Genomic DNA, 18047 nt, shown 5'->3' with positions numbered 1-18047 from the left:
GATGACACCAAACTGTGGGGCAAAGTGAATACACTGGCAGGCAGGGACTGCATCCAGGCAGACCTGGATAGGTTGGAGAAGTGAGTGGATCTGAACAGGATGCGGTTCAACAAGGACAAGTGCATGCTGCACCTGGGGAGAGGGAACCAGCATTATGGTTATAAGTTAAGGGCTGACCCTCTCGGCAGCACAGAGGCAGAGAGAGATCTTGGAGTCATGATTAACTCCAGGATGAATATGAGTCTCCAATGCAATGAAGCAATAGGCAGAGCCAACTGCACCCTGTCCTGCACCAACATGGGCATCACTAACAGGTCCAGAGAGGTCTTGCTCCCCCTCTATGCGGTGCTGGTCAGGCCGCAGCTGGAGTACTGTGTCCAGTTCTGGGCGCTGCACGTGGAGAACCTGGAGAGGGTCCAAAGGAGGCCACTCATATGGTTGGGGGCCTCCGTGGCCAGCCCTATAAGAAGAGGCTGAGGGACCTGAATCTCTTCAGTCTCCACAAGAGGAGACATAGCGCTGTCTATCACACACCCCTGTTTCAAACCTTGGGTAGTGCAGGGGAAGGCTCTTTTCTGGGGATATGTTGTTTTCAAACAGGGATTCTTACAGGCCCAGGCTCTTTTCTGGGGAGACATACTTCTTTCAAAGCTAGGCTAGTGCAGGGCAAGGCTGTTTCTTTAGATGTTTTTTTCAAGACAGTGCTGTAGTAGGGCAGGGCTGTTTTCTGGGGAGATGTTTCTTTAACCCGAGAACGAGTAGGAATGCCCAAGAACGATCTACCCTTTTTTGGGTAGATACTTCTTGGATGTGCCTATTCATTGATCCAGTAAAAGCCAGTATCTTGCACCCAGGGTGCATAAACGGGTTCCAGGAGTCATCTTAAACCCCATATTTGAGTTCAGAGTGGACGGGCAGCACATCACCTTCCCCACACCCACCCACCATGGTAAAGGGAGAAGGCTATGCTGTGTCAATGCACAGCACACGCATACCTGACCAGGGGAATGATTGACATGCAGATAGGAGGTCACTTGCAACGCTAATTAACTGTATTCAGCTCATATTACTATTCAGACCCCCCCCAACACCTCCACCCCCCTGCGAACCTTGATGGTGGTGCTGTGTGCTGAGAAGTGGCCCTGCTGCATATGTGCAAACAACTTGGCTTCGTGGAATACAGACAGAATGAGTGACGAGGACCAAATGGAGATTCCAGATGAAATGTGTGAGGTCATGGACATGGAAAATGATGACAAAATGAGTGAGGAGGCCAAAATAAAGGATCTGAATGAAATGGGTGAGGAGGATGAGGAAGAGGAACCGTTGTTAAATATTCTGCTGCTGGCCTTGGACTTGCTGCCTAGAATAGAGCCACAGCCAATGAGGCCAGCATATGCTATGTTCCCACTTGACAGTGCTTGCGATGAGATGCCTGCATGTGGACATGCTTCACGAAAAAAGGCACTTAAAGCTTGGGTGGAGTGGGATAGCTGAGAGGCAGGCACAGAAGTGGATGCTGACAGGGCTCTGTGGATCACCCTCAGGAGCAGCAACGGCAGGGTCTGGGTCCACGTGAGCAGCTTAGACTGGTGGGAGCGAATCGTACAAATCACTTGAAATGATCAACAGTGGCTCAAGATGTTCCAAATGACCAGGGAGACTTTTACTCACATCATTTTGATTCTGGGGGTCAGACAAGAGGGTGGCTATGGCTATCATGAAACTGGCCACCCAGTCCAACCTCCACTACATCGTGAACCAGTTTAGTGTGGCTCCCTGCACAGCCAGGCTGGCAACTTGCAAGGTATGCCAGCTGCTGCACAACATCACGATGAACAACTTTATTTTCCTCGGTAACCCCAGGAAGTTATTGATGGCTTCAGTGCCATGGGGTTACCTAACTGCATGGGGGCTTTAGAAAACACACACATCCCTGTGCAATCTCCCTTGGGCGAGGACCAGTCATTCACAAACAGGAAGGGGATGATGCACACAGCTTGGTGTGGGGGTCCCTGCCATAGGATGTCTGCTGGAGACCAGAGCCTAGGGTAGTACCAGTGGCAGGGCATCTTTTTGGGCAAGTGCGGGAAGTTGAAATGTCCCCTCTCCCTCTGGGTGGGTTTGGGGGTGGATGTTGTGGGGTTGTGATGACTATGGGTTATTGTGGGGATCCCTCACTTGAGGGATAAGACGAGTCCTTTAAGGAGGTATGGGGGAGTGGAAGGGGATGTGGGAGTGGTGGGAGTTCACATGGTTTCGGGGTGTCTGTCGTTTGGCAGAGGGGTGTTAAGGAGAGGGGTTTTGGGAGTGAGGAGGGAGAGGATTAGTGGTGTATTACTGGTTTATATGTGCCCCCTGCTGTAATTCAGTAGGGAAGACAGCAACTGGGTAGATTGGTATGCAGCTCTCCCCTGCTGGAATTTACAGGGACTTGCACACTGGACTTAAGTTATTCAGAAGCCCAGCATGTGGAAACACTAATGCGATGCTCTAAAACAAACAATTTAAAATATTATAAACCTATTTAATTTAATGAGGATTAAATCCTATGATGTGTACAGGAGCCCAAAGTGTCCATGCCCTACACATGCTAAGGGAGGTCTCTGATACCCATTGCTGAGCAGTTCTGATCCATGCCAGTAGAGGGCAGCCACAACACAGACACAAGCCACAAATTTATTGAAATGGGGGAAATTTAATTCCTGAGATTATGCCAAAGCTGTCTTCTCATTCCATTTTGCTCTGCCCTGTCACAGCACATCTTACTCTGGCACACAGATCAGAGCCTGACACTAGAATGGAAGCCAGTTTAAATCCAGCAGGTATAGGACAAATCACTGGAGGTTGGTGGCTTAGCTTCTGCACTTGTCCAGGTCCCACAGAAATCAGAAAAGGGAGCGGAAATGTGTTCTGCTTAGCAATGTAGAAATCTCAGAATTAGGGGCACAGGGATAAGCCTCTGTCACTTATAGCACTAGTACAGGGAGCAGAGTGGAATGACTGAGATGAAGACTCGAATGTGGGGGACCTCCATGGTAACCCAAAAAAACTCCACGCCAAGAGATAAGGAGGGGAAATGGATCCAGGCTCCCTGCATGGCACTAGTGACCCCTCATCATCAAGGTCAATTGGCCTTGCCCCTGCAGAAAACCTCAGAAAACTGAAAGGCCAGGAATGAGATTGTGATCTCATATGTAGCAAAGATACCTTCTAATCCCCCTTGCAGCCCAGCCAACCCTGCCTGCTGGAACAAGCCCTGATTATGCCCTCAATGGGTGGCTAGTATCCCCACCACTGGCTGAATGTAAGTAATAGTGGCTGTGTGGCAAAGTGAAGTAGGAGGTCACTTGAGGGACTTCTCACAGATCCATTGCATAGAAACTGAACAGCTGGAGGCTTGAAAGACACCATTCATCAGGACTCCACAGTGCTGCACAGGGCTGTTGGATATGACCCTAAAAAAAGAGACACAGGAGGAGTAGGGAGAGATTCACAATTAGAGATAAGAAAAAACTCTCTCTCTCTCTCTGCTTATGATGGGAAGGAAAGAGAGAAAATGAATAGCTTCTATTCAGCAGCTGGTATGGAATCAGAAATGGGCATGAAGTGAAACTATGTCTTTAGTATAATCCCCTATGGCCCCATTATCATTGTGAAAGTCATGTTTATGCTAGACCAGGCACCACTGTGTACAGCTTGACCTGCATGTGTTCTCACATCAATGGCATCTGGGTCCCCATTAGAGTGGCAGAGACAGGAGAGCCTTGGTGGGTGACAGTTTCCATCTGCTGAAAGGTCGTAGGGTGGAGAGTTGGATTCAAAGAGGGAAACCAGCCGTGTGGTAGAGACTGGAGGTCAGAATGTTCTCACCCTGCCTCTGCCAGTGCAATGGTGAGGGGCAAATAGAAATGAGGTTTGGGGTGTCTGGGTAACTCCTTACTTGGAGTGCCAGAGAATGAGAAAGCATTAACAGGGGCCAAACTCTGATGCCCATATTCCAGTGAAATGTTGAATTTTGCCTGAGTAAAGACTTAGCCAAGGCTCTCATTCTCTATTGCTTTGAATACTGGATGCCTCCAATATTTGTGCAACCTGGGTATCAAGAGCCCCCAGTCTGAAGCGTAAGGCTTGATTTGAAACTCACAGGTCCAGACCTTGTACCAGCGAAAGGCCATGTCTGCAAGCCACAGCCTCTAACACCATGATTTCTGGCAGCAGCCATCACCACCAAATTTCCAGAGCACATCCATGCATGCTTCTGGAAGCGCCACAGCTCTGCTACAGCTCACAGGACACAAGCGATTCCCTGGCAAGGCACCAACTGCTGAGTGGATTGTGGCAGCCAGCTGAAGGGGTGGGAGTGTCTTCATGAGGCTTCTGCCAGCTGTCAGGTAGCAGCAGAGCTCTTACTCAGCTTGGCAGAGGTGGAGTTGTTCTGTTGTTGGAGTGGAGGGTGCTGCTGGTACAGAGAGCCATAAAGTACACTCAAAGTTTTGCAGCATGAACTAGGCCAGAGGAGGAGAGCTGAACCTGATATTGGAGCTGAAGACAGAAATGATGTGGAAGCCAGTTTAGCTCCTCATAACATCAATAGTCATAGTATTATAGTATCATAGTGCTTAGGGTCAGAAGGGACCTAAACAAATCATTAGGTCTGACCCCCTTCCCCGGGCAGGAATGGGTGCCAGGGTCATATCGCTGAAGGCAAATATCTGTCCAGCCTTCTCTTGAAGATCCCCATGGTAGGAGAGAGCACCACCTCGCTTGGGAGCCCATTCCAGAGCCTCACAGCCCTAACTGTAAAGTCATGCAGGTTAAGCACACTGTCATGTTTATCATGGTAAGATGGCAGCTTTTTCCCCGGAAGGTGAGTAGACCAGGAAACCTTAGAGATGTGAGGGGACAGATTAGTTTAGACAGAACAGTCAGTTCCCAATTACAGAAAGTGTGCCTACTTTACAGGGCATTTTCAACAGTCTCTTGTCCTCAGCAACTCTTGGGAAGGGAGGGGAATAAAAATGTGGGTCTTGCTTCCAAGCAAGAGACACATTTTAGATGAGTCCTCAGCTGCTTAGTAAAGGATTCTGAGATACAAGAGAAGCAGAGCTTGCTAATATCTAGCCAGTCTGCTTTCCCCACCAGACGTATCAGAACAGAACACTGTGGGTTCAATTCAACCCCATGTTAAGGGTATCCAAGGGGGAGCAGAATGGCTCACCTTCCTTCTTCCTGGGGGAGGGTGGGAATGTATGCATGAAAGGAGGAGTGGGCTTCAGCAGACCATCTGCCCTGGAGAGAGAGCTGAATGGACCCAGTGGAATTTGCCTGAATTCATGCCTATGGGCACAAAGTAGAATTCAACAGTGAGTAAAGCTCTCAGGCTCTGGCCTGCTGACTTCCCAAGGAGTTCTGCCTGAGTAAAGATGGAGCCAACAGTGTATTATTATCAGATGATCTGACTTAGAGAACTCACTTTATCTCACTGAGTCCTGAGCTGTCTGCCCAGACCCAGCCAGAGCGGGTGGTGTTCCTCAGTCCAATCCAGGACTGTTCTCTGGGGATCATCTTGAACAGGTTCTAGGAGAGAGAGAAGAGATGCAAAGGAGATGCATAGAAATCAGCTTAAAAACTGAATTCTTGCTGAGCGATCAGGGCAGGAAATACCACAGTGAACACTGCCTGTTCTTCCCTGGGGAAGCACTGACGGATTGTCTCCTTCCTGTTCTCCCTCCCATGTGCTCCCCAAATCCTTGTCCCTAAGGGTTCTACAGCAGGAAGCAGAGGGGATCATGGAATCATAGAAAATTAGGCTTGGAAGGGACCTCAGGAGGCCACCTAGTCCAAGTCCCTGCCCAAAGCTGGACTGTTCCCCATGGGTACTGGCTGACAGGCAGCTTGGCTCAGCTGGGCCTGTCCTAAGGCACATAGTGTTTATGGTGTTCAAGAGAAACACCCAGGCTTTGAGGTGTCCCAGTTCAATATTGCACAGGATGTTTCCAGGACACTGGAGCCTGCCCACCCCTTTGCCACAATAACTGTCATGAATAAAACAACCATGCCCTCTTTAATTTGGGGATTAGTGGGCAACCCTGCCCTGTCACTTCTGCTTCACACATGCCACTTGTTGAAAAATGCCATCACCCACTTTCAGAACCATGACCGGGGAGCTCCCAAGACTAAGACCCTGAGTGCATCTCTGGGATTTCCGCCAACTGTAAGTAAATGACCTTTTTTTGCACGCAGTACATGCACAAGAGGAATGAGAGGGGCCTGACTTCTCAGAGGCAGTCTTAAGATCAATGGGGAGGACTTGTAGACATGCCCAAGGTAAACTCGGGGTACTGCACACCTTACAAAGTCTCCAAAATACAGCCCTACATTTAGAGCTCTTCAGCAAAATCTGACTGTCTGAGGGGCCCTGAAAAACCTGTTTGGGGACAGTAGCACTGGGATAGCAAAAGTGAAAGGCCTCAGCAGAGCTGGAGCTGTGTAGGGAACCCAGGGAATAGCAGAGGGCTGCAGGGCACAAGTGAGGTTTCACTAAAGTATAAAAACTTTCCCCTTGTACATTTTCACCTTTCACTTCCTTTTATGCGACATTTCACTTCTGTTCATTACTAATTCAGCTCCTAAGTAAAGTAGTGACACCCCCAGACTGAATTTGTCCTGCTGTTTCTAATGAAATGCCCCTATCCCTCTGGCTCTCCTGTAGCCAGGGCTCTGTCATTCCCTGCTTTGAATCACCTCCCAAGGCATTAGTAGGAGGGTGCGTTTATAAGGATGTCATTAGCAATGCACAAAGATCCATGTATGTCCAAGCAGCAGCGGCTGAGGAGGGAGAAGAACGTTTAGCTTTGCCAAGGTAGCATGAAATGTCACCGCCAAAGCTGGGGAACAGTTTAGCATAAAGACTGCAGTGTAACAGGGATACTGTCACTGACTCCCACGGGGACCCTCTCATCCAACCTCCTGCTCAGGATCCTATGCTTCAGCTTTGCTGGGGTTGAATGGGAGGGATGAGACAGAAGTCAACTGTGTGATGTTCTTCCCTGCTTCTTTTTTAAGGTCTTTTCCTCATCATCCATGTGTCCCCCAGCCCTCCATTCGGGAGCCACTTGCATGTAAACTGCAAGGGCCTTGTTAGACGTTGCATTTTGAGTTGCTCAAATGTTGCTTAGTGTTAGTGCTAGCTAAGGCTTGCAGCAGTCACACTGTAAGGCTCAAAACATTCTCTCCCTATCCCCCACCTGCACAGCTGTGACTTGCCCATAGAGAAGAGGCGGGCAATTATTTCAGGCAGAGGGCCACTTACTGAGTTTTGGCAAGCTATCGAGGGCTGCATGACAGGCAGCCAGGGGCAGATAAATAATAATTTTCTAAATTAGCCTGGCAGGCTGCATCTGGCCTGTGGGCCACATTTTGCCCACCCCTGCCGTAGAGGGCTGGCAAGCAGAGGCCTGATTAGGACTACAGGTGTGAGTTGCCACTACAGGGCTGCTGAGCCAGGACAGGTTTCTATCCCTGCTCTAGGTGGGCAGTCTGAGAGATGGGTTGGAGGGGGTGGGAACATATAGCTGGGAGGTGGAGATTTAGTATAATGGAGATGGGTAATGAAAGGAAATGGGCATGGGGGAAGGGTGGTAAAATAAAGTCGGCCCCTAAAGGATAAAATAAAAAGTAAAGAAGAAATAATCATTTTAAAAGAAATAAATAAATTAAAGAAAGTCTCATGTTTAAATGAATTAGGATTTGGAATTGGGGTGTAGGGGGTGCTGGTCATGCTTCCTCGGATGGCTGCGAGGTAGGAGTGATGAGGGAAGGCACTTCTGGGGGAGCTACTGCCCCTGCCCCAGGAAGGAAGCCACAGCTCATGGGGACCCAATCTGGCCCCTTACCGTGTTCCTCCCTGACACCTCCCCCAGATCCACTCCTAGACCTGTCCATGCCCTGATACCTGGCTAGGTGGCATGTGCTTTGTAGGCTGTTTGAATGGGGTTGCAGCCCTGTGTGTGGGAAAATCACTCCTCTGGGGCAGGACAGGGAGTTGGCTTGGTACCAAAACCATCCCCTGGGCAGCAGAGTTTAGGGCATGGAAAGTTTGTCTAGACAGAACAAGAGGGTTGCAGAGGGGACACTGCATCTTGGGATGCTGGAGGACTGCAGCTTGGGTAGCTCATCTGAGGGGAGTGGCTGAACATTAATGGAACATGAGTTGGGTAACATGGATCAGAGATAAACCTGCCCTGGAGTGGCATAACTTTAAGATGTCTAAAGTATGCTTAAAACTAGTTTCAGGTATTAATGTGTGGACAATCCAGGAGTTAAAAGTCCCAGGAGCCACCTAAAATTAATATGTAATGGGGCCTAAAGGTAGCCTAGTGTGGAACTATCCTTATATTTAAGACTTTTCTTCGCCTTAAAGTGACACAACAGCACCCCCGGGTGGTCAGACTGCAGAGACATTTGCAAAGCAATGCAAAAGCCTTGTCATGCTAACCATTTCCTGGGTGTTGCTGATCACCAGGAGACGAGCGCTCTCTGCAGCACAGGACTCCTGGCTGGAATTCCAGTCCTTTCTCTCCTTGGAGAAGAGGTAGCAGCTGTCCCCGTAGCCCATCCACAGCTCGGGGCACCGCGGACAGGAGTCACCTGTAAAGAATCATGACAATGGCTTTGCTCTTTCACTGTCCCCTCTGTAAGATCTCAGGGCACATGGCAGCCTGGATAGTTCAGAGATCACACACCTGCTTGCTGGCATGGAGCCACCCTCTGGCAGAAGGTGACTACTGTGCAGAAAGCAAGGACTGTGATTAAGGCAAGAAATGTAATACCACAAGGGCATTGTGAACTTGCAGTTCTTACTGTTACCCCTTGCTTTGACCGCACCGATATCAGAAGAGTTAGTCAGATCTGAGAGAACAGAATCGGGCACTCTGTAAGCAAGAGAGGGACTACAAAGACAGTGGGAAAATGGTATACAATGTGATTGTTGCAGGGGCTGAGGTGCGTGCGGGGCAGCTGTGCTCACAGCTTAAAGCTATTTACATAACATATGGGCCCTTCTCTGGCGTGGTTTAGCACCTTCTTTGCATGCTGTACTCAGAATGTCACACCCAGAGTATCTGTATTTCCCAGAGCAGGCAAGTCTGTAACGATCTTTGAGTACCTGTCTTTCTGTAACTGGAGAGCATAGTTCAGGTGAAGCAGCTTAGGTTACCCCAAGGAGCCTGCAGGTATGCAACAGGCAAGACTGAGCTTTGGTTTATGTTGGTGCCTAGCTAGAGTAACTCCATCCTCCCCTGAGGGATTACTCCACCCTTATGCCAGTGTCACAGGGACCAGAATCCAACCTCCTCTGCTTAAGACCTCCCATCTCCTGCTCTCAGGCTGTTGAGGCCCAGGGCTATTTTATACACTTACTCATCTGCAGGACCACTAGCATTACCCCTTGCACCAGCAAGACGGCACTCAGGACACCTACAGTCAAGCGGCAAACAAGAGAGGACTGGGAGCATGGGCCTGGAAGAGAGAAAATAGGAGTCAGGGTAAATGTAGGCTTCACCCTGGACTGCTTGTCCCCATTAAGAGCAGCATTGTACAGCCTGGGGTGTCAAATTCACTTGTGCCCGAGCCAGATCCAGACTGCAAGGAGCCTCCTGGGTTTGATCCAAATGGATGGTGATGGCGGAACAAGTGGCAGTGACAAGGCAAAAGGTGATGTGAGGTTTAGAGCAACCATTGCTGCCTTTGCCCCGCTTCCCCCAACAACATGTAGGCCCATCAGGACTCTGAAGGTGGGTTTGAAGCCAGGCCCTGCCCCTGCTCACCCCAGTCCCAAATTCTCAAGCCGTCAGGGAGCCCCACAAGACCTAAGGTGCTTGATAGCCTTGGCATAGCTCATTTGTGTGCATAGCACTGGCACAGTGTGGAAATGGGCCAGACAATTACCAGTCCTCATGTACTGGGGTTCATTGTAAGACACAACTAAGCAACCAGCAGGAGTGCTGCAGCCTTTATTCCTGGAAGGTTTCAGGAGAGATGCGCCACACAGGGCTCCCTGCAGTATCCTCAGTAACTGCATGGTATACACACATCAGTGATGCTACAGAACTGACCTAGTGCTTCATAGTCCCCAGGAATGCCATGCTGGTTGGTACTGGTATGAGAAGAACTGGCTGGTACTGGTAGGTGGTGCTCCTTCCTCAGAGCCAGCACTGACCCCACAGTGGTGCTGCAGGTGCTGTGCAGCTGGCAGGGGAATGGGATGCTCTGTAGCCAACTTGATACTGACCTCAGCATGACTGCAAGGTGCTGGGGGACAGGCTGGTGTGGCTGGAGCTGCCTCCTTTTAGACCGAAAGTACCAACAAGGCTTCTCCCACTTGCTTATTTAATGAAACCCTGGCACTTTCGCAAGGATAAGATCTGACTTCAGCATGCAGGTCACACACCTGCTCACGGTTATGTCTTTCTAAGACTCTCTGTGGAGCCTCAGGTGGAAAAGTTACTCTTTCTATGCAATCACTGTCTCTTTGCTCATCTCTACACAGTACCCAGTGTTATAGGCCTAATCCTCAGGACTTAGGTTGCTGCTTTAATAATAATTTATTATTAGGAATTTATAGTGTCAGCAGCTCAGGGGAGTTTCTGAACATAATTTTGACCATACTCTAGAGCAGCTTCTATGATCCTAAAAAGGTGCCTGGATTTTACAGCATGTGTTGGGGGCAAGTCACCAACTTCTATATAGAACAGGTCATCTTCTGTGTAACTCATTGGTCTTCAATGGACAAGCACAGGAGGGGAGTCTGACCCAGGACATGTTTGGTTTCAGTAAGGTCCTTGACATACCAATGTTAATGCCAAAATCTACTTGGAAATCGTTGCTGTGTGGGGGGCATGTCTATGTTTATTGCTTTTGCTGGGATTCTGAGGTTTTTGTTTTATCATTTATTTATGGGGTTTTAACGCGGTGATGCAAGTTGAATGGGCAATGGGACTTCAACAGGGTAATAAATCAATAAACAGCTGCACACAATGAGCAATCCTGGAGCATAAGCTTGCCCTCTATTAATCTATCTTCAGGTTTATTACTGGTAAATCCATTCCACAGCAAATAATCAGTAAAATCCTTTGTGGACCATGTGGCACCTCTGGCAGGTCATCCTATGTGCAGTCTGAACTGTCTATGTAGGAGGCCTTGCTTTAATTGCATAATTTTAATTGGTGGGAAGGACAGTTCAGTTTGTTAAGACTCTTTCTTTCCCCTCCTATTGTGCTTGCACATTTGATAGGTACCAGGTCTTCTGGTTGTCTGGTAGTTCTGGGACAGAATTGCAAGCGTCACTTATAATGGGCAGACATTCTCAAAGAGGAAGTTTTTGCAGCACTTCCTAAATCTGGCGGGTCTCTTGCCTCCATCTCCCCACCTTCTTTTTCTTGCTTATTTAAAAACAATCAGCATCAAATACTGTTCAGCTTAAATAAGTAGAAATATCAGGATAATGTGCAAATCCGAGACCTCAAGCCTCTTGTTGTTTCCATCAGCTTTACCTTGGCTCTTCCTAGAGTCTACCTCAGTAGGGTAGACTATACCTCATTAGCAGACATGCCACAAATTAAGTCCTGTGCCCTCCCCAAGTATCACTTCAATCCCCTTCCTCTGCCTGATCTGCTGTGCTCTCTCCTGCTCCCTACCCAGTGCTCCCTGCTCTTTTTTGTGCTGTTTTCTGCTTCCTGCCCTGTCTGCTGCTGTGCTGCCTGTTCTCTCCCCAGTCTGCCACATGTCCCACACACAGGTTGCCTGTGCCACTTGTGGCACCTGTGCCATGGCCTGGCCACCTCATGTCTACTTGATGTTACTTTTGTTTCTGTTGCCTTCAAACACAAAAACAGTTGCACCAGTGCAGCCCCCTAGGAAAGTGGAGTCAGCCTGAACACCTGAAAAATCCCCCAGCCCTGAAGTTAGGTATGCATGGCAGGGCTGACTCATTTTCTTGCTTGTACATAGCAAATAGCTCAAGAAGGAGATAATTATCTTCCAATACATGACATTCAATTCTGATCAAACAGTTCTGACGAGTTGGCTGTTTTTGTTTTTCGCCATTCTTCTCTTTTGTCTGATAGGTATAGATCTCAATCGGCTTCAGAAACCTGATAACGTGACCTCTGCTGAAACAGGAGGATGTGAAAATCTAATCTAATAGGGTGCTTGTAGACATGCATGGAGGCTGCTCCAATGTGCTGTAATTACAGTACATCAGAGAAGACTCAGTTAATCAAGTCTGCTGGGATGTACTAATTAGTGCACTCCAGCCAGCCTCCTCATCTTATGTATCAGCAGCTCCATGCTTCAAAATGGCAATGGGGGTGCTTTATCTAAAGTTAATTTGATGAGCTTTAGTTAAAGCACCCCACTCGCCATTTTGATGTGTGAGGACACTGACACACAAGATGCTGCAGGCACTTTAGTTAGAGCGGCTGTCAGAGGCACTCTAATTAAGCATCCCTCCCCCTCCCCCCCCCCCACCCCCCCCATCTCCTGGGGCTCGTGTAAAAATGGCCATAAAGACTAAAGTAAATGCACTTGATGGATTCAGTCACTTGGCTCTGTCATTTCCTTGAGCACATGTACAATAAAACAACTATATTTCACAAACAGACAAATTAACACAAAGCTCATCTACCTTGATCAATGAATCTACTGGGCCTGTCCATCCCCCACCAGGCCCAAATGCACCTTCTGAATCCTTTCCCTTTGTCAGAGTATGGAGAATTAAGCAGGCCCAATACTGTACCATGAGGTACAGGCTTAGGATCCAGGGGGAACAAATGAAACACCAACTGAACAGAAATAACAACAGTGGTAGGCCTCTTCCAAGTGCTGGGCCCAAGATGCCATTTCCAGTAGACTAGGGATGTTCAAAATATGTCCACACATGTTCTTGGAGTTAATTTTCCCTGCCAGAGGCCCAGGCACCCCCATGAACTCTGAGGGGCTCCTTGTGCCTGGGTGCCTGTTGGTGAGATTCATAGACAACTGGGCTTCTTCAGGATGGGGTTAACTTTGGGAAGGCTCAGATGCCTCCCTGAGGATTGCTGGGCTATTTTGGTTTGGTGCCTTCCTGGCTGGAGAAGGGGGAAGGCAATGGGACTGTCTCCCCAGAAGCCCTATGTGGTATCATATATCAACAGAAGATTGTACAGGTCTTTGTAATGTGGTCCTCCCCCTCCTTTTCTACACGCTTAGAAAAAAGGTTAATACTCTAAATGTCAAAGTTGGGTCCCGCTGCCTTGAATAGGACACTTCACATCTATTGTTTCAGCTTCTGCAAACAAAGGCAGAGATCACTGCAATTGTTCACCTTAAAAATGAGAGCAGAGTGTATTTCCACAGCCAGAACAGTGAGAAATGTCTTTCTTTAAAAAAGAAATTTTAAAAAGCTTCATTCCTGGAAAATAAGATCGCAGAAAAGCCATGCTGGCACAATGTTCTCATGCATACCAATTGAACTGAAGCCCTGGTGGGCTCCATGTGACTAAGAAGGAAAACAGAGTCCAGAAATTGGGCTCTGAGTGTATTTTGTTAACAAGCAATTACAGCCCCAGGCAGCACCATAACTGAGCAGTGTATTCAACTCCAAGCATCTCTGCTATTCTTAGGTGACGACAGAAGGTGCTGGTGAGAAACGAGAGGACTGAATAGGAGAAGCAGGCATACAACTGAAAAAAGACTGTATAGGGCAGTTTGGATAGAGATGATCCTGCCTCTGGCATGGGGTTGGTTGGACTAGATGACCTCTGAAGGTCCTTTCAGCCCTACTTTTCTATGATTCTATGAATCATAGACTTGATAAATCAGAAAATATTTCCCACCAGTGACCTGTGAAACTGAAAATTGCCCCAGAGGGAAGGGTTGTAACTTGAATTACACTGTACATTTTGGGTGACTATAGACACGTTCCAATTAGAACGTGTCCGAGCAGACTAAATTAATTGAATCTGCTCCTTATTCTAATGTGAATACTCCCAGTGTCACCTCACCATCACATGTATTAGTCCCTCTCCCCATTTGAAAATGGCCTCAAGACCACTTCAATTCAATCTCGTTGAATGAGCTTTAGTTACAGCATCACCGTGGCCATTTTGAAATGCAGGGGAAGGGTGGAGGGGTGTGGGCGAGCCATTTTAATTAGACTGGCTGTCTTGGAACTGTTCTAATTCAAATGCCTCACCCCCCTCCCCACGAGCATGTGTAAAAGCAGCTTTAATTTAAATTAAGACTGGCTTAAGGTCTGTTGAGTCAACTCTGCTAAGTTACAGTGGTTCATAGGGAGTGAATCAATAATATTGCTAGCTCTTTTATTTCTATGATGACAGGTTCTGTTCTGCAGCTGGAAATTGCTAGCGCTTTGTGATTACTGTCTTGGTAAGGATCAAAACTGTGCCATCTTGCGCCTCAGATAGATCCCAGTTGTTTTCAGTGTCACTGGGAAAGGATGCATATCTCACGGAGGTTAGAAGAGGAAAAAATGAGGCTTCAAGGGACCTGGCTCTAGCACTTGCTGGCTTTGACTAGGTAAAATGCATAGGCCAAAATTTTCAAAAGTGGCCTCTGTCTTCAAGAGCCCAATTTGAGACCCTTGGGGGCTGGGTTTTCAAGGATACCAAGAACCCACAGCTATCTTTGAGCCAAACTCACCCCCAGCACAAAAATCTACTCACTTCAGTGGCCTCACATGAAGGATGTCTCAGACCTGGAATTTGGGTAAGGGCTGAGTTGGACAATGGGGACAAGTACATACAATAACAAAATATCGCTTAGAGCATTTTTATGGCTGTAACATTCACCCATTGTCCTTCTCTGGACAGCCCCACAATAGAAGCACAGAGAGGGACAAGCAGGAGGGAGGCTTTTTCTATCCCAGGAGATCAGAACTGCGAGGCATGTCCTCCAGGGCTGAACTGGTGGACAGAACTCCACATCCCAGAGAAAATGGAAACCTGCTTCCTGTAGCCCCTGCCCAGGGACCTGTGGGGAGAGGATTCAATTGTGCAGAGTATGTCCAGGAATGTCCAGAGCAATTGAATGCCTCTGCTTAAGAGATGAGCTAGTTCTCAGGGGCCTGGTCCCTGGGAGACAGCCATTTGCTAGGGATCTTTATAGCCAGGTCACGGGCTGGAAGTGAAAGCTCCTGCAGCCAGAAAGGCAGATTACATATGAACTGACAACCAGCCTGATTCTCCACTACCAGAAGTCAACCCAGCTCCCCTGGATGGACAACAATCACTCCCTCCACTGCTGGATACCGGCCTAGACCCCCACCCTCCCCAATATGGGTGCCCACCCATGCTACCCACCTTCCCCTTTGGCCTGAAACCCAGCTCTGTCCCTCACTTAAGGACCCACTATAAGCAGGTACTAAGCTTCACTAGAGAAAGGTGCCTAGACAGGATCATTATGGGAGGGACCACCTTTGAAGGAGTGAGATGGAAAGCAAACAGACACCATATAATGCTGGGCAAGGGATGTTGTACAGCAACAACATTCTCCTTCGCAGGAAGGTCTCCTTCCAAGTGAGTGCAGCACTGCTGGCAGAAAGGTACTTGAAGTTTCCTGAGGCAGCTTTGTTCAAACCGATCAGCATTTCAGCAAGCAGCATGAAGTACCATAAGAACCTGCAAGATTATTTTTCAGTGGCAAGCACAGAAGCATCCCATAACAGGACAGGGAAGTGAAAGTCCACCTCCACGTGGATGTGAGGAGAACCTACTTAGTGCTGGGCACCTCATTACTGGCTATTAATAAACTATAGGGAGTTCATAGAACAGCAATAAAAATGATTAAGTGATTTATACGGAGAGGTTAAAAGAGCTAAATTCTGTCTCTGTCAAAGCAACAACTAAGGAGAGACTTCACAGTAGCCTGCACAAATCCAACAGGTGTAAAGAGGAAGGAGGAAAGGAATTTTAAGGGCTGTATATGGAAGAAAGGTTACCGGGAGCAGTGGAGATGAAATTATGAACGGGAAAATGTAAGGTGAATACTAGAAAAATCTTTGTGCTGGCAAGATGTACTAGGCTGTGGAATTGCCTCTCAGGAGATGGCAGGGGAAGCTTAGGCCATGGAGTCATTTAAAATCAGACCAAAGATAACAGTGAAGAAAGAAAGCACAGGGAGCAGTCCTGCACTGACCCCAGGAAAGCCAACCAGTGAATCTAATAGGTTTTTCCTATTTCTCAACTATGATTCACACATACCTTTAATTTTTCTAGAGCCTCATCTTCTCTAGCCCGCACAGGCATAAGGTTTCACGCATTCAAATTATGAAAAAAAAGGTCAGAGTGGTTTGGTTGTTGAGTGTCCTCCTCAGGATGTGCATGAGAGGCTGGACTTTCAGAAGAGTTTTGCACTCACAGCTCCCACTTTTATTAAACCTTGTGAGAGCTCAGTATTTTTTAAAAGAAGAACCAAAATTTCAAGTCTCAAGACGCAAAGCCTCAAAGTTTCAATCAGTCACCAGCTGTAAGCAGGACTTGCAACAAGTCCTGCAAGTACTTACTACAAGTCATTTAGTCCCAGAGTTCCACTTACCTTCATGTTTCAGTCCATCATTGGCATGGATTGGTGGGGGCTGGGAAAACTTGACAGAGGTATAAATTATTTCTTCGTTCCTTTCAGCACCAGAGGTTTCTGTCTTGTTTCCCTCCATGCCAAGAAGCGCGTGTATCACAAGGAGTCTGAATCGGGCTGATGAACGAAAAATGTTCAAAGCCTGTGAAACAGGAAACCAGAGACTGCTTGAAAAAAAAAAAAAAATGCAACCCAGGAGCTTCCACTTCCCATGCAAGTGAATTCTGTTATGTGAATTCTGTGATGAGAGGTTCAGAGGTCAGGAGTGGGATCAATTTCATTTTCCAGCTTGCTGAGGTGGGAATTTAAAGCTAGTCGCTGAGGGAGGCTGAAACAGATAAGCATAAAGCTTTTGTATTAATGCACCACTTTAGAGGCTCCAACTCCATGCAATAATACAAACACATGCAAAACTGACATTCTAGGCGTGAGATAGATGTGTGAATAGAGACAGAGGGAGTGCAAAGAAGCAACAATCGATATTTAAATAGTTACCTAGTCATCATCAAGTGCTTTGGTACATCCCAGGAAAGATCAATTCACAGCAGGGCTATGGACAGACATTTTGAGAGTCCCAGGAGAGAAGCTAAGGAATGAATCCCTCCATCTGCATGCTTGTACACTGTGGACATCATTATACGGGCTCCGGGGTGGGGGGTGAGGGGTTGCTCTAATTTAATTAGAGCCACTGTAATTAAAGTGCTCACAGCATCATGTGTATTCAGCATTCGGCACCCCAAAATGACAATGAGGGCACTTTAACTAAAGTTTCTTTTACACTTTAGTTAAAGCGCCCCCCCCACAGTTATTTTTAAATACAGGGATGATGAATACACGATGCAGAGGCTGCTGGTGTGCGCTAAGTAGTGTGCTCCAGCAGACTTGATTTATTGAGCAGACTCAATTAATCATGCTAATTAGCATGTGTCAGAGCAGGCGACATCTGCCAAGTATATAGATAACTTGCAGTGCTACTGTCCTGGTCTAGTGGCTGCTCTACTGTAGAACCTGGGGCCTTAGGCACTTACTCTGCTTCTGATTATAAGCGGGGATTGCAGAGGACAAGGAGAAGGCTTTGGAGATTTTTACAAGGGGACTCTTTCCCAGCATGAGGGACAGGACAGTGAAGGCTGGTAGTGAATCTCTCAATTGTATTTTAACACCTTCTTCAGCAGCAGGACAGTGGCCACAGTTTTCTCCTTGCTCTACCTGTGACACGTTAGGCTGTTATGTCTTGTGGTTGTGTCAGGGTTGACTCTGTAGTTTTGCTAATAGGTTAGACAATGGATCTGTACAGGTTGACTTGGATAGGGATGATCCTGCCTCAGGCAGGGAGTTGGATTACATGATCTCTGGAGGTCCCTTCCAGCCTTGCTTTTCTATGATTCTAGGTTTGCTAGCAAAGTTGAGAC

General features: G+C 47.7%; 1 protein-coding gene across 1 annotated transcript; it reads right to left on the bottom strand.

The window, feature by feature from the left end:
* Positions 1–2572: 2572 nt before the first annotated feature.
* LOC149866630 (killer cell lectin-like receptor subfamily G member 1) lies at positions 2573–16778 on the bottom strand. The gene is made up of 5 exons (XM_090043975.1): positions 16597–16778; positions 9424–9522; positions 8501–8652; positions 5477–5580; positions 2573–3458 (listed from the first exon to the last, which is right to left on the bottom strand). The coding sequence occupies exons 1-5, from the start codon at positions 16712–16714 to the stop codon at positions 3347–3349; spliced, it is 585 nt and encodes a 194-aa protein (XP_089900101.1). The 5' UTR covers positions 16715–16778; the 3' UTR covers positions 2573–3346.
* Positions 16779–18047: the final 1269 nt, after the last annotated feature.

This window comes from Crocodylus siamensis, chromosome 4, assembly GCF_052110815.1.
Source record: "Crocodylus siamensis isolate JL-2025a chromosome 4, ASM5211081v1, whole genome shotgun sequence".
Classification (NCBI taxonomy): domain Eukaryota; kingdom Metazoa; phylum Chordata; order Crocodylia; family Crocodylidae; genus Crocodylus; species Crocodylus siamensis.
The sequence above is the reverse complement of the archived record's forward strand: the minus strand, read 5'-3'. Positions and strand labels throughout refer to the sequence as shown.